The following is a 14,741-nucleotide window of genomic DNA, read 5'->3' on the forward strand; positions in this document are numbered from 1 at the left end:
TTGCGTCTACTAAATGGAGCTATCTTAGCTCGGGGCTTTCTATCGCGATACCTATGCTTGTCCTGATAGCGACAAAACAACAGCCCCTTTCTTTTTAGCAGCGTGACACTCTTCAGCCGCGCCCTGCGCGGTCGCAGACCGACAGTAGCTTTAGCAAAACCGAAGGTCTTAAGTGCGCGTTGACCCCTGTGAGCTCCAGACTCCGCGCAACAATGATTCGTACCGCCCTGGGCCGCGCGTCTCCGACACCTGAGCAGTACTTTAAAAGTTGAATGCGAAGGGGGAAAGATCTAATACGAAAAAAATGCCAGGGTGCCTTCCTTTCTCAGTTCCTGAACACCCTTCCTTTCCTTTTTTTCCCAGGCGCGCGTTCTGCTGCGTTGTTTCACGCGGTGGCAGTGCGCGCTTGTTAGTGGCCCACTGCGCGTTCCACTCCTCGTGCAAAAACTTCTGCAGTGTCGCCACAATGGGGCAGGTGGCTTTCGCGTTCTTTGAAACCATCTAGTCAATTTGGCCTGCGTGCGGTGCCTATCGCATCTGGAGTGCCGTGGTGAAAGTCTTGCACGATTACATTGTCGACGTGCCTTCACCCTTATGACGTTTTTGGCCCGTCCTTTGTCCTTTCTCTGTGGACTACCCCTTGGCTTGGCTCTCCTTGCGCGAGGCCGCTTTCCGGAAACTGCTCTAGATGTTCGTTCTTGCACACCTCCCGTTATCGTGGTGCCTTCATCCTCCATATCTGCTTTTTGACTAAGCATCGAGCCGCCTTTCCCATCTGAATTTAAACTATCGGCTCGCGCTTTCGATGAATCACGGCACGTCGTAACCTCAAATTGTTCCAACTGCACTTTACTTTCCGCTGAGTCTAGCAACCTGCTCTCCTGAGGATTGCTATCCGACCCCATGAAACTAAGTACCTGGCCCGCAACTCTATCTGAACCACTCCCTTTGGGTAACGTGTTCTGGCCTGGCGTTTCAGTGACGCACTCAGGTGACTGACGGTCACTCTGATTATAGCAAAGCGTCTCCAATAATTGGCTACTGTTGCTCACCAGCCGCATCGAAGGAGCGTCTCCTTTGAATCCTTCACTGCGCTGGCCTGTGAGCTCACTACTGTCTTCCTGAGAGATAACAACTGACTCACTTATAAAAGCAGCATCTGCTTCTGGGTTTAAACCTTCCCTGCCGTTACTTCCCTGAGCAACGGTTGTGTCCTCAGCTGACCAAGCGGGGTTCCTAGGTTGGTCGCTGACACACAGATGGGAGCGCTGCCCCCTTTTATCACTTCGGACTTTAGCGTCCGCCTCTCCTTTTGGACGGTCGTCCCCTTTTACTGCTCCGGCATTCTTAAAAACTGGCTTCGCGCCTGTTTTGTCTGCTCTATGCCTAGCGGGGTACCGTTGCTTGTACCTGTTGCTTGTACCACGACTTTCAAGCTACACGCGGCGTGACGCATACTCTTCCGCGAGTTCAGCAGCCTTCTCAACAGTGTTTACCTCGGCCCTGTCGAGAATCCACCAACGCATTCGATCCGGAATTGTGTCATAAAACTGCTCTAGACACATGCATTCCATGATCTTCCGTGCGTCTGCGTGAATGCCTGCGCTCCTTAACCACTCCACTAAGTTTGTTTTCAAGTTATAACCAAACTCGAGGTAAGATTCTTCTTTAGACTTAGTGGCGTTTCTGAAACGCTGGCGAAAAGCCTCGGCAGACAGGCGGTACTTCTTTAGGAGGCTTGCCTTCACGGTCTCATAGTCCTCCGATTCTTCCGCACTCAGTCTCCCGATCGCGTCCGCTACCTTACACGGCAACAGGCTTAATGGTTGCTGTGGCCACCCATCTTTCCCAAGATTGTTTTTTTGGCATGTCCTTTCAAAGTTCACCAAAAAATTACCAATGTCCTCGCCTAGCTGGAAGGGTTGCATGAAATCTTTAATTTTGATTGTTTCCCTTCCTCCTGGGCTGGGGGATGGTGGCTGAGCGACGCCGGCTTCGGCTCTTTTCGACTCCGCGTCCAGTTTCTTTAGGTCAATTTCCTGCTGTCGACGTGCTGACTCGAGCTCCTTCTCTCGAAGCTGAAGCTCGCGATCGCGTTGCTTCCGTTCCAGCTCGCGCTGTTCCTTCTCAGCTGCTTTCCTTTCCTTAATCAATTCCCATGTCTCGATAAGCTCTTCATCCTCCGCACCGCAAGATATTATTGCCTCTATGATTTGCGGTTTCCGCACAGCCTTCCCAAGCTCAACCCCTAATTCTTTGCTGATCAAAATTAGATCCGGCTTTTGCAAAGATTTCAGGTCCATGATGCGCTCAGACACTCGACCGGTCCCCTATCTCTTCTTAGCAATGCGTACAACAATCAGTACACACAGCACTGCCAAAGAAAGCCTGCCAGCATTGACGCTAAATTCAAAAGCCTGGCAAAATACCTCAGGGAAGAAAGGTCGGACACTCACAGAGCCACGATCATGGGGTCCACCAACGTGGGAGCTCTTGCAACTGCGAACGCTGCTAGGCGATGCGAAGAGCTGACTTCGATCCCAGCGCTGCCATCCAGTTGTTGAGACGCGGGCTCTCAGTTGCCGTCGGGACGCGGGTCCGCTGTCGCCGACCAGCCGGAGCAATGAAGAGACGGGGGGTTAAGGAGCAGCGTGAAAAAAAAGGTATATGTATTTACATATTTACAAGTAGCGAGAAGCACGATACATGGCACGATGTATCTCAACAGGAAAAAGACACCCACAAAGAAGACGGGAGCCCTTAAATAGACTCGGCACAGACTCCAGCCTCTTTTCGTCCAATCAGGAGCGTCCTGGTGGCTGATTGGCCTGGCAGGCTTGAACGCCAACCCCGGTAGCGTTCCGGTAGCTGTCCGGCCCGAACGCACAACGCGCTCCACGATGACGACGCGCGGGCTCGGAGAGACGCTGGCTTCGACGCCGTCCTTGGGGAGCGTCTCTGTAGCTCACCGGCCGAACGCGCAACACTGGGAGCGTTCTGGTGTTAGAAATTCACGTTCACAACACCGTGCGCTGCATTGTTGCGTGCGCCTGTGACCAGCTTTCTAGCGAACAGATCTGCATTGATCGTGCCCTACACTCCCGCCAGACTGTCACGTTAAAAGCGCTTGATGGATTGGTATAGAGTGTAAACAAACGGCGCACCCACATAAGCTGTCTCGTTTCGTCGCGTGAATTAGCGATTTGTATGTCAACAAGCGCAGCGAAAGTCATGCTGTCAGGTACCGTAAGCTCGAGTGTGTACAGTATACATTTCTAATGGCATGATTCAGCAAGCTGTTCGCGCGAGAGCGCGGTGCGACTCCCGATACCCTTGCACCGGGGCCCGGCAGCTACCAGCATTATCGGAAAGAAGCCAGATCGAAGTTCGTGGCTGCACGCGCGTAATCCCATTTATAATGTTCGATAAAATCGGTAAACGTTAGGGCAAGTATCGGCAATCATGCGCTGCCATGCTGTGTATTTTGCAAATTGTATTTAGCTGCGGAAAACATCGCGATTTTGACGACAGCCATCGTGTTGCTGCAATTGCAGCGCTGCCACTCGATCGGTGGCTTTATTAATGGATGTTAAAACTAGAGTAACACTACGGCATTTCTTAATAAATTATCCTCCTGCATTGCTCACACTTCTAACTGTGCTTTGTTTACAGGTGCTTATGCATGCACTGTGTCCCAATGGACACCGAAGAAGAATGCGCGTGCTGCCAGGAGGTACGTGAAATAACTAGACGGCAGAAGTCCCCCCGGTGCATTGCAAGGACAAAAAGATTCAAAGACGCGTGCTTGAATGCTGCTGTCCTGCGTGTGGCAATTGCCCAGCAGGGCAGTAAAGTAGCTGCAACAGCTGACATAGAGTCATTTAATAGGATGTCCACAGGCAAATGAGGTATGCCGCATACCGCCAATTTGTGTTCCTGACTTGGAAAAGGATGGGAAAAGGTAGCAGACGGATTCTACCAAGCTGTGTCATCAGTACCATCAGAAGACGGTACCCATCAAAAGATGGACACTACAGAGTCTTCAGGCACTTCTAAAATTGCAGGACAAGAAGACGTCTGCTGCACAGTAAAAATTTATTTCAAAAACTTTTTTTCCTACTGCTATGGTTGGATACAGGTAAAAAAACAAAGCTGCAAATGCTCCTTGGCCTTCCAGACAATAGTGCACAACAGTTGAAAGCGACGTCATGGCACCACACCGACAACATTGGCTGAAGGGCCCCTTTTGATGGATGTTTGCCACTTTGTTCTGGAGTTGTATCCCACAGAAGCGTTTCAGTACACACATAAATGGCACTTGAAATCCTTTTTTGTGCTGTGTGTTAGTTTTCGTTGCAGCTTGATGCCGCCTGCCGAAAGCATACGAGCATGTGCATGTTAGGAAGAAATATGACACTTGTGACCAAAATGTAAAATTTATTCGCAATCCTACGTAGCAAAGGGGATCAAGAATAAAAGCCTGAAATAATCAACTGCCTGCAGACACCTGCACTCAACATATCACAATTGTCCCTGCTGCCAACCTAACTGAAAGTTCATAGTTTGCCATGTCTGTGGTACTACCATTTTAGAGCTTCGATGCCCAATGGCTCATGTGGGCAACTCCTTTTGCGAACTCTTGTGCTCAGCACTGTAACAAGCAAAGTTGCTTCACCACGCTATCATTTAAAAAGAAAACATCATCATCAGCCTGACTATGTCCACTGCAGGGCAAAGGCCTCTCCCATGTCAGTCCAATAACCCTGTCTTTTGCCAGTTGCGGCCACCCTATCTCCACAAGCTTCTTGACCTCATCTGCCCACATAACTCTCTGCCACCCCCTGCTACGCTTGCCTTGTCTTGGAATCCACTCCGTTATCCTTCAGGACCAGTGGTTATCCTGCCTTTGCATTACGTGCCCAGCCCAAGCTCATTTCTTCCTCTTTATTTCGACTAGGATATCATCAACCCGCATTTGTTCCCTCACCACTCCGCCCACTTCCGAAACATCTATCATTTTTCTTTCCGTAGCTCGCTGCGTTATCCTTAACTTAAGCTGAACCCTCTTTGTTAGCCTCCACGTTTCTGCCCCATAGGTGAGTACCGGTACGATACAGCTGTTGTATACTTTTCTCTTGAGGGATACACGTAAATTTCCATCCATGATCTGAGAGAACCTGCCAAATGTGCTCCACTCTATTCTTATTCTTCTAGTTCCCCGCAGGGAGGCGTCTGCAGCATGCAGACGTTGGTGAGTGGCGACACCACGGGGTTAACCCGAGCATCCGCAGGGACATCCCCGCAGGGGGATGATGGTGAACAATGCGTCACCACGGACCCGAGCATCCGCACTTAGCCGTGCGTGGCATCGCCGTGTCCGGGGAAAAGGGGATCCTGGTGGTTGAGCAGATGCCGAGCGTTTGGACCCTTAAGGCCCCTCGGCGGAGGCAACACACCACTTTGGCCCCAGCTTCCTGTAGACGGCACCTCCGGCCTGACCCGACCGGGGGAAATCGGCAGTCGCCTTTTCCTATCCTCCCCTCTATCTTTCACTCTCCTATTTCCTTTCTTACAACTTTCCTGTATCCTCCTCTCTTCTTCATTTTTCCTCTTTTTCCTGGCGGCGAGGGTTAACCGTGTGTGACCAACTACCCTGAGTTGAGTCATATTAGGTTATAGTTAAGGTGTACAGCTGGCGTGGGCAGGACTTTCTTTCAAGTTCCTGTCGCGTCCCCTTGTTGGACTCCATGGTGGGTGGCTGGCACCATGACCGAAAAAAATCAATTTTTATGGCTCCCCCCCTTTCCAAACCAGATCGCCCTCTCAAAAGAGGGCGGACCGATGTGACAGCTGAATACATCCAGAAATCTAAAGTGACTTTCACCAAATTCCATGTGCTCCACAGCGAAGCAACAGATAAAACTGCCCGAACGATATCGCCATTCTTGGTAGCGAAAAGCCTGACCGACGCCTTGGGCACAGGTTACAAACTAAAAAAAATGCCTAGTGGCGACCTCCTTCTCGAGCTTAAAGACAACAGCCAACTTTCCAAGCTCTCCACCATATTGTCAGTCGGGGAAACCCCAATCTCAATAACTCCACACCGTTCCTTGAACAGTGTCCGTGGTGTCATTTCCGAAGCAGACTTTGTCTGCCTCACTGAGGAAGAAATCCTTGAGGGTCTCAGGGACCAGAATGTTACAAACGTGCATCGAATTAAAATAAGGAAAGACGACAAGGAAATCCCGACGAAACATATTGTTCTGACATTCAACTCTAGCACTCTTCCAGACTCTATCGAAGCAGGCTACTTGAAAATAAATGTACGTCACTACATACCGAATCCACGAAGGTGCTTTAACTGTCAAAAGTACGGACATGGGTCACAGAGCTGCCGTGGCCACAAAACGTGCGCTAAATGCGCCTCAAAAGACCATGCTTCCGAGAACTGTGAAGGAGCAGCACTCCGGTGCGCAAACTGCGAAGGTGACCATCCAGCATATTCTAGATCATGTCCTTCCTGGAAGGCTGAGAAAGAAATAATAACAATGAAAACAAAACAAAACATAACTTTCAGGGAAGCAAGACAACTCTACCACGCAAAGAACACCTTCACGTTCTCGACAAAAACAAACTTTGCTGACGTGGTGCGCAGGGGCGGTGCACCACGCAGCACTCCGGCATCTGCCCAGGCCACCATCACGGAGCCTGTGGCAGGGCCATCCACGCCCCAGGCACGGACAGCAAAGGCTGCCCTGCCATCTACAAAGCAGGGAGTACCGGCCCATGAGTCGGCACCCCGCAGGACTTCCCTCCGCCGGGGGAGGCCCGACACCAACACATCCGCAGCTTCGCGGTCCTCCAGCACCTCTGGTGAGGTGATGGATACAACTCCCACTCCGCCCGCTTTGCAGCGGCGGACCGGCTCTCTCGAGCGAAGAAAAGATAAAACCCCGGTAACGGGCCCAGAACAGTAAATTCCTTACGTTCCATTCCAACCCAAAAAAACAAACATGACATTTGTGGTTCAATGGAACTGTAGAGGAATGTTGAGGAACTACAGTGATATAACACATATTCTAGGGTCAGTGATGCCTCTAGCTCTATGTCTCCAGGAGACCAATCTTGGTCCACAACATTCAAATATCTTAAAACATTATAAAACTTTTAGGCGTGATCGCGAACATGCAAATAGACTGTCGGGAGGCGTCGCAATCATCATCCAAAGCGGCGTCCCGGCTCAAGAAATCAAACTGAAAACGAAACTTGAGGCGGTTGCGGTTAGCGTCATCAGCTACAAAACCATAACAATATGTTCCGCATATCTTCCCCCACACATCACATTAACATGCCAAGATCTAGAAGCCCTGATCGATGAACTGCCGGAGCCATTTCTGGTAGTTGGCGATTTTAACGCTCACTCTCCGTTTTGGGGAAGCGAACGCTGCGACTCTAGAGGCCAAACAATCGAAGATTTTATACTTTCTAATAATGTCTGTCTTTTAAATACGGGAAAAGCCACATATTGCTGTCCAAGCTCAGCAAAAATGAGCTCTCTTGATTTAGCTTTCGCATCACCATTACTTTTTAACGATTTTAAATGGGATGTTTTAAATGACCCCATGGGCAGCGATCACTTACCTACCATCATCAGGCTCTCATCGTCCACTCCAATCATCGCCACAAGGCCACGGCGCTGGAAAATTCAGCTCGCCGACTGGTCACTTTTTACAAAAAGTGCCACTCTGGAAAAAGAATTTTGTGACGACCTTAGCACAGATGAAATTAATGAGAAGTTTACAGAATGCATAATATCAGCCGCAACACTCGCTATACCACAAACAACAGGACTTGCACAAAAGAAACACAAAGTGTGGTGGACACAAGAATGCACATTAGCAAAAAAACAACAAAACAAAGCGTGGAGCACTCTGCGTCGATATCCCACTGCAGAGAACTTACTTACCTTTAAGAAGGCAAAAGCCAGAGCGCGGTATGTGCGAAGAAATGCAGAGAAAACCTCTTGGCAGAAATACGTCTCCTCAATAACTAGTTCAATAACATCAAAGAAAATGTGGGAAAAAGTTCGTAAATTTACAGGTGACCATACCCCTTTCACACTTCCTCTCTTGACAGCACCCGGGACACAAACATCTTTAGAAGAACAGGCCAACATACTGGGCGAGCATTTTGCTGAGATCTCAAGCTCATCCAACTACACAAACACATTTCAGAAACACAAAGCAATAGCGGAAAAACAAAAATTTCCATCTGGAGCAGGTGTACACGAGGATTATAACCAGCCTCTCACACTACAAGAATTAAATAAGGTACTATCTTCTGGCAAAAAGACAGCACCGGGACCAGACAACGTGCATTACGCTATGCTTGCACATCTCTCCGAGGCTGCTGTAGAGGCACTGTTAAAATTTTTTAATAAAATCTGGATAACTGGCAATATACCTGACGAGTGGAAAAAAGCAGTCATAATACCTTTTCTCAAACCCGGAAAACCACCAACAAGTCCTAGCAGTTACAGACCAATAGCCCTCACCAGCTGCATTGCTAAATCTTTCGAAAGTGTAATAAACATTAGACTGACCTTCGTACTTGAATCTCGGCAACTACTAGATAAACACCAATGTGGGTTTAAGAAAACATGCTCCACCACAGATCACCTTGTCCGCCTAGAAAACACCATCCGGGAGGCGTTCATCCACAAGCAGCACTGTATTGGGGTCTTCTTCGACTTGGAGAAGGCCTACGATACTACGTGGAAGTTCGGCATCCTCCGTGACCTAGCAGAGCTAGGTATCCGCGGCAGGATGTTGAACTGCTTGAACGACTTCCTGGCTAACCGCACATTCCGAGTCCGCCTAGGAGCAACTCTCTCCATGACTTTCACCCAAGAGAACGGCGTACCCCAGGGGTGCATTCTAAGCACGACACTCTTCATAGTAAAAATGAATTCCTTAGCTAAAGTAATACCCAAGTCCATAATGTATTCAGTCTATGTAGATGACCTACAAATAGCATGCACGTCCTCCAGCATATCAACCTGTGAGAGACAAATACAAATCACACTAAATAAACTAGGTGCTTGGGCAGACATAAATGGGTTTAAATTTTCTCCTCAAAAAACAGTAGCTGTTCTTTTTTCATTGCGACGAGGCCTACAGGTCGATCCCAATCTATACTTGAATCACACTGCGCTACCAATTAAACTAGAACACAAATTTTTAGGCGTAACTTTCGACAAGAAACTCACATTTCTACCACATATTAACAACCTTAAAAAAAAAGCTTCTCAAGCCCTCAATATATTAAAAGTTCTCTCACGGAAGCGGTGGGGGTCCGATAGAGCAAGCCTTTTACAAATATATCGCTCTCTGGTGCGCTCCAAGCTGGACTACGGGTGCATAGTATATGGTTCGGCAAGAGCATCCTACTTAAAAAGATTAGACCCCATTCATAATCTTGGTCTGCGCCTATCATCCGGAGCATACAGAACATCACCAGTAGTTAGCCTTTACGTTGAAACTAATGAAGCCGCTCTTGAGGATCGAAGAATCGCCCTTACATGCTCATATGTCTTAAAAATCCGTTCTCTTCCGAAACATCTCTGCCATCCAGTTGTAACCAAGTGCCCATCTAAAAGATTATTCATCAACAAACCACATTCTATCAGACCATTACTGCTGCGCTTTGAAGATAAATGTGAAGAGCTAACAGTACTAGATGCCCTACCGAATATTGCACAAAGGAATGAATATTTACCACCATGGTACAGCCTGCCTCCAGTATGTGACCTCACAATGACACATTTAGATAAAAAGCAAACGCCAAATGAGTACATATTACAGGAATTCTTTGCACTACAAGAAAAGTATGACACTTACATTGAATTTTATACCGATGGCTCAAAAACAGAAAGTCACGTTGGAAGTGCAGTAATCCAAGGAAAAAACAAACAGATAATGCGACTACCAGAATTCGCATCGGTTTTTACTGCTGAGTGTTATGCCATCTTTGTAGCTGTGGAAAAAATAGTAAGAGAGAATATCAAAAATAGCATCATTTACACCGATTCCCTGAGTATGCTCAAAGCACTGCACTCCAGAAATGCTGCTGAACCCATAATAGGTAACATCATACATAGCATTGTTAAAATCACAAAACAAAAACATAACATTAAATTCTGCTGGGTTCCTAGCCATGTTCGAATCGTAGGTAATGAAAAAGCAGATGTATGCGCTGCACAAGCCCGGAATGGCCAAATAAAACAAGTGAGCATACCGCACAGGGATTGCTTAAAGTTTATCAACAGTAAACTCAGAAATAAGTGGCAGGCCGCATGGCAAGATCACGTAAACAACAAATTAAATTCTGTGAAACCAATTTTAGGGGAATGGCAATCATGTAGGCATCAAGAACGTTTTACCGAAGTTATTTTATGTCGGCTCCGCATTGGACACACCCACCTCACGCACAACTTTCTGCTAGCCAAACAAAACAAACCTCTCTGTGAAATGTGTGGTGCTGAACTCACAGTGAACCACATTTTAATTTCATGCATAAAACTAGAAGAACTAAGAAAGAAATATTTCACAACATTTTACAGGGAAAGCATCCCATTACACCCCATGCTACTCTTAGGTGATCGAGCACTGGTTAATATTTCATGTATTTTTAGGTTTCTCAAGGAAGCCAACGTTTTAAACAAACTCTAAGTATCTTTAGAAAGCTTCACCATTAACAAAAACTCTAACCTTGTGTTTGGCGCAGCATAGCCTCAGTTGCTTTTGCGCCATAAAAATCAATATAACTAACTAACTAACTATTCTAGTTATTTCCCATGATCTGGATCAGCGGTCACTACCTGCCCTAGACACATATTTTCTTACTACTTCCAGCATCTCGCTACCATATGCGAACTGCTGTTCCCTTGCTAGACAGTCGGACATTACTTTGGTTTTCTGCATGTTAATTTTTAGCCCCACCGTTCTGCTCTGCCTGTCTAACTCATTGATCATGCTTTGCAGTTCATGTCCTGAGTGACTTAGCAAGGAGATGTCATCGGCGAATAGCAGATTACTTAGGTGTTCTCCATTAACTCTTATCCCCAACTGTTCCCTTTTCAGGCCCCGGAATACCTCCTGTAAACAGGCGGTGAATATCATTGGCGAGATCATGTCTCCCTGCCAGACACCTTTCCTGATTGGAATTTTTTTGCTGACTTTATGGAGGACTATGGTAGCTGCGCAATTGTTATAAATATCTTCCAATATTTTCACATGACACTCTTCTACACCTTGACTATGCAATGACTGCTAAGGTTTCCACTGAGTAAAATGCTTTCTCGTAATCAATGAAGGCTATATATAGGGGTCGGTTATATTCTGCGCATTTCTCCATCATCTGACTGATAGTGTGAATATGGTCTACTGTCGAGTACCCTTCATGATAGCCTGCCTGATCATTTGGTTGATTGAAGTCTAAAGTTGTCCTGGCTCTATTAGTGATTACCTTAGTAAAAGAAAAAGTAGAAATAAAACACGGAAGCCAAATTATCGTGTCTACACTTTTTTAAAGTAATGAGCTAAATCTCGTCTTCCTGTTCCTCACAACCTCATCCTTTGACACCGTGGGATACTGGCTACTCAGTGGTGGTGGTGCCTCTGCACAGAGGACGCTCCTTGTGGATGATGTCTTCTTCACCTCAGCCATGACCATGTTCAGCAGTCTGTCGACGTATCCTATGAAAGCATTTGAGATGGCACTGATACTTAGACCACAAAAAAAAAAAAAACACTAAGCATACCATGGGTGGGCTGCTCCTTCACAGGACGAGCTGTCGCTTTGCCTGCTGTGGCCTTTGGGAACCTCAGGCTCCACCTCTCTCTACCATCCTGAGTGACAGCCTGGCCTCTTCCACCATTTTCATTGTAGTGGAGTGCTGCTAGTTGGGTTCTGTAAGAGTCATGCATGGCCGATGCAATTACAAATGATGACTGTCATTTTGCACCAGCCACCGCAAACCGACAGACATCACAATGAGCACATTAAATTTTAAACACTTCAAATGCCCCAGAGAAATGCAAGAGAGTAGACAGGACAGTGCTGGCTAGTAACAGGCAGTTTAGTTTAGAAACGGCAATACACACAATGCAAAGGACATTATATAGCAAAGTAATATTGTAAAACACGAGCGCAAATCGCGGACAAGTATTCATAAGACATCACATAGTGAGCAAGGTTGCATCATGTTAAATGCAGAGGCACATTTCCACCGGTAACCGCAGCAGCAAGAATGCGGGCAACACATTAGTTTAGGCGATGCTTCTGTTCTATTTGAGTATGGAGACCAAAGAATCTCAGAAATAGTGAAGGCCCCCTATACTGCTAAACACACAAGCAGATTATCTTGTCGATGTAGTGCTATAAAAACGAAGGACAGTGAAAAATAGACGACACAAACGCTGTGCTTCATTTCTGTTGTGCTACATCTGCAAGATGTATGTTAACCAACCAGCCCAACGTGCCGTACTGTTGTACAACAAGCAGATGCATTAACCAGATTTCCATGTCATCAGCAAACAAAGTGCTTTTTTTATCTTGGGCGATAACCTTTCTTGTTAGTGATTAGTACATTTTCACATGTATTTTTCTTTGTCAGGTTAGCCTGCCTATAGTGCATATGTTCCTTTAAAGCATATATTCCCATAGTACATAACATGTGCCCGTTACTAGTCAGGACTGCCACATCCTGTTCTCTTGTACCCATCTGCTGCGTAGTAACTTTTAGAATGAAAGCATACCAACCTGCCCAGCTCTTGAATTTACTTTAAGTCGTATCTAAAGCAGGAAGGCATGCGCCACAAATTTGCAATGTTCAAGTTTATGTGCACTGCTGGAAGTGTGTGTGTGTGTACCACGAGAGAAAAATAAAACAGAAGCTGTGGTCTGCATCCACTCTGCATATATTGTTTGCCAATAAGCTCACTGAAACTGGCATGTGCCACCATGCAAAAATGCAACGGCGACCTGGTTGCCTGCTGGACTTTCCAGGTTTTAATCTCTGTGTGTTGACCGCAGACATGGGACAAGGATAGAAGGGATTTGTGATAGTCTATGTGGAAATATAATCGTGGAAATTTGACTCTCCCCAGTGTGGGATAAAGAAAAGAACATGCTTTACCTTGCCTTCATACCAAAGTATGAGTATTGACAGAATTTCGGGGCAAAGTGGAGCAGCAGCCCATGAAATGTTTCCAGCCCATACGTCTGGTGCCTTGTAGATAACTTCGGCATATCAGCCATTAGAAGCTTGGAGGTTGCAATGGCCTTAACTTTTATGAATGCCTTGGATTCTGAAACGGCATCGAAGCATGTTAAGAAAAAAGAAGATACAAAAAACAGGCGTCGCCTGGAAAAATAATCTGCTATTGCTGCCACCATAAAACCCAAACAAGAAGAGATAGTTGTGTTGTCAAACAACCAAAGCACAAAAGGCAAAGGCTACAGAAAGTTATGTCATGCGTTTTAGAAGCAATCTTGCCATTCCGTCTTTCTTTACACAGCAAATTTGTTCGATACAATTAGACTTGAAGAGCACAAACAGGGGAATGCCTGAATAGGATGGAAAATTTTGCAGCAAATGTAGCTTATTCTTCACACCATCTTTTTTTTTTCTGTGCTGAGCTGCTGGCTGAAATTTTTTCACTGACTTGTTCATATTGTGCCCAGGGGCACATACCGCATGAACAGCATGATCCATGCAAAAAAAAAGTACACTTTCAATGCTCATTCACAAGGCACATCAAGTTTATTAAGCTAATATTGGTGAAAACACAGACAAAATTATTGCAGGAGGGCTCTTTTGCTTCACCTCTGCTAAATGCAAGATGCGCTAGATGACTACAAGAACAGCCTCTTGAACTGTATTCCTATTAGTATAATATTGCACATTGCGACAACAGCAAACATTGAGTCTACTGGGCACAACATAAGCACAGTGTTAAGAGCCACTGCTTATCGTGGCACGTCCAACTTTGTTGTTGCCTTTACGTTGTTGCTTCAGTCAAATTGCATTAGCATTAAAACTGCAGCTATGAGAGGGATTACTTATTATAAATGATTAATCATATGCACATGATGCAGTAATGAAAAATAAAAGAAGAAATTTTGGTATGGCACTGTCCTGGATGTACAGCAGCGCTTTTGAAATTGCAACATGGCAAGAACATTGCATTGTTAGTCATCTCCTTCCAGCAGTATGCGACGTACCTTCACTGAGTCATTGCCGAGGTTCAACTTCGTCATGCAGGCATACAGGGAAGAGGGCATTCTCGTGGACGTGTACGTTTCTAATGTGGTTTAAAACTGACGTCCACTTGGGCACAATCAGTTCTTTGCACCCGTCGCTTGACGCTGCTGCCCAATACAAGTGGTTTTCTATCGCTTTCGCCCAAACCCCAAGTTCATGGCAATCACTCAGCTTTGCGGCAGCAGTTATCTTCTTTGCAACACCTGGATGCGTAGAACTATACAGGCACTGTCAGAAGACCAGGAGTGGCCTAAGCTTAAATCAGCATTAAGCAAATATATATTCACTAAGCACTCGCAAAGCAGACTGTTTTAAGAAGTAGCAGCTGTAGTCAGCCATACAGTTGTTTGTTTTAGAGTTTTCTGTGGTTGCCACTCTTTCACTAAGTAGAAAGTTATCTACAAAATACTTAAGA

General features: G+C 46.2%; 1 protein-coding gene and 1 long non-coding RNA gene across 2 annotated transcripts in view; one reads left to right on the forward strand and one right to left on the reverse strand.

Moving 5' to 3' along the window:
• Positions 1 to 14,741, forward strand: part of LOC149367780 (uncharacterized) — a 190,015-nt gene that overhangs the window by 106,860 nt on the left and 68,414 nt on the right. The gene's annotated exons all lie outside the window — the stretch shown is intronic.
• LOC149367790 (uncharacterized) lies at positions 11,521 to 13,339 on the reverse strand. Its single transcript, XM_089557446.1, has 3 exons — positions 13,199 to 13,339; positions 11,822 to 11,970; positions 11,521 to 11,756 (listed from the first exon to the last, which is right to left on the reverse strand). Exons 1-3 carry the CDS (start codon positions 13,318 to 13,320, stop codon positions 11,587 to 11,589), a joined length of 441 nt encoding a protein of 146 aa, XP_089413572.1. The 5' UTR covers positions 13,321 to 13,339; the 3' UTR covers positions 11,521 to 11,586.

This window comes from Amblyomma mixtum, chromosome 1, assembly GCF_055824585.1.
Source record: "Amblyomma mixtum isolate Tamu chromosome 1, ASM5582458v1, whole genome shotgun sequence".
In the NCBI taxonomy this organism is placed as follows: Eukaryota; Metazoa; Arthropoda; class Arachnida; order Ixodida; family Ixodidae; genus Amblyomma; species Amblyomma mixtum.

What these genes read in the sequence shown, in the direction of transcription:
- LOC149367790 (XM_089557446.1), bottom strand. Translation starts at nt 13,320, where the DNA reads ATGGCTGATATGCCGAAGTTATCTACAAGGCACCAGACGTATGGGCTG. An exon ending in TACTTTGGTATGAAGGCAAG is followed by an intron (nt 11,971 to 13,198) that starts GTAAAGCATGTT and finishes TGACTCTTACAG; the next exon opens with AACCCAACTAGCAGCACTCC. An exon ending in GAAGGAGCAGCCCACCCATG is followed by an intron (nt 11,757 to 11,821) that starts GTATGCTTAGTG and finishes ATGCTTTCATAG; the next exon opens with GATACGTCGACAGACTGCTG.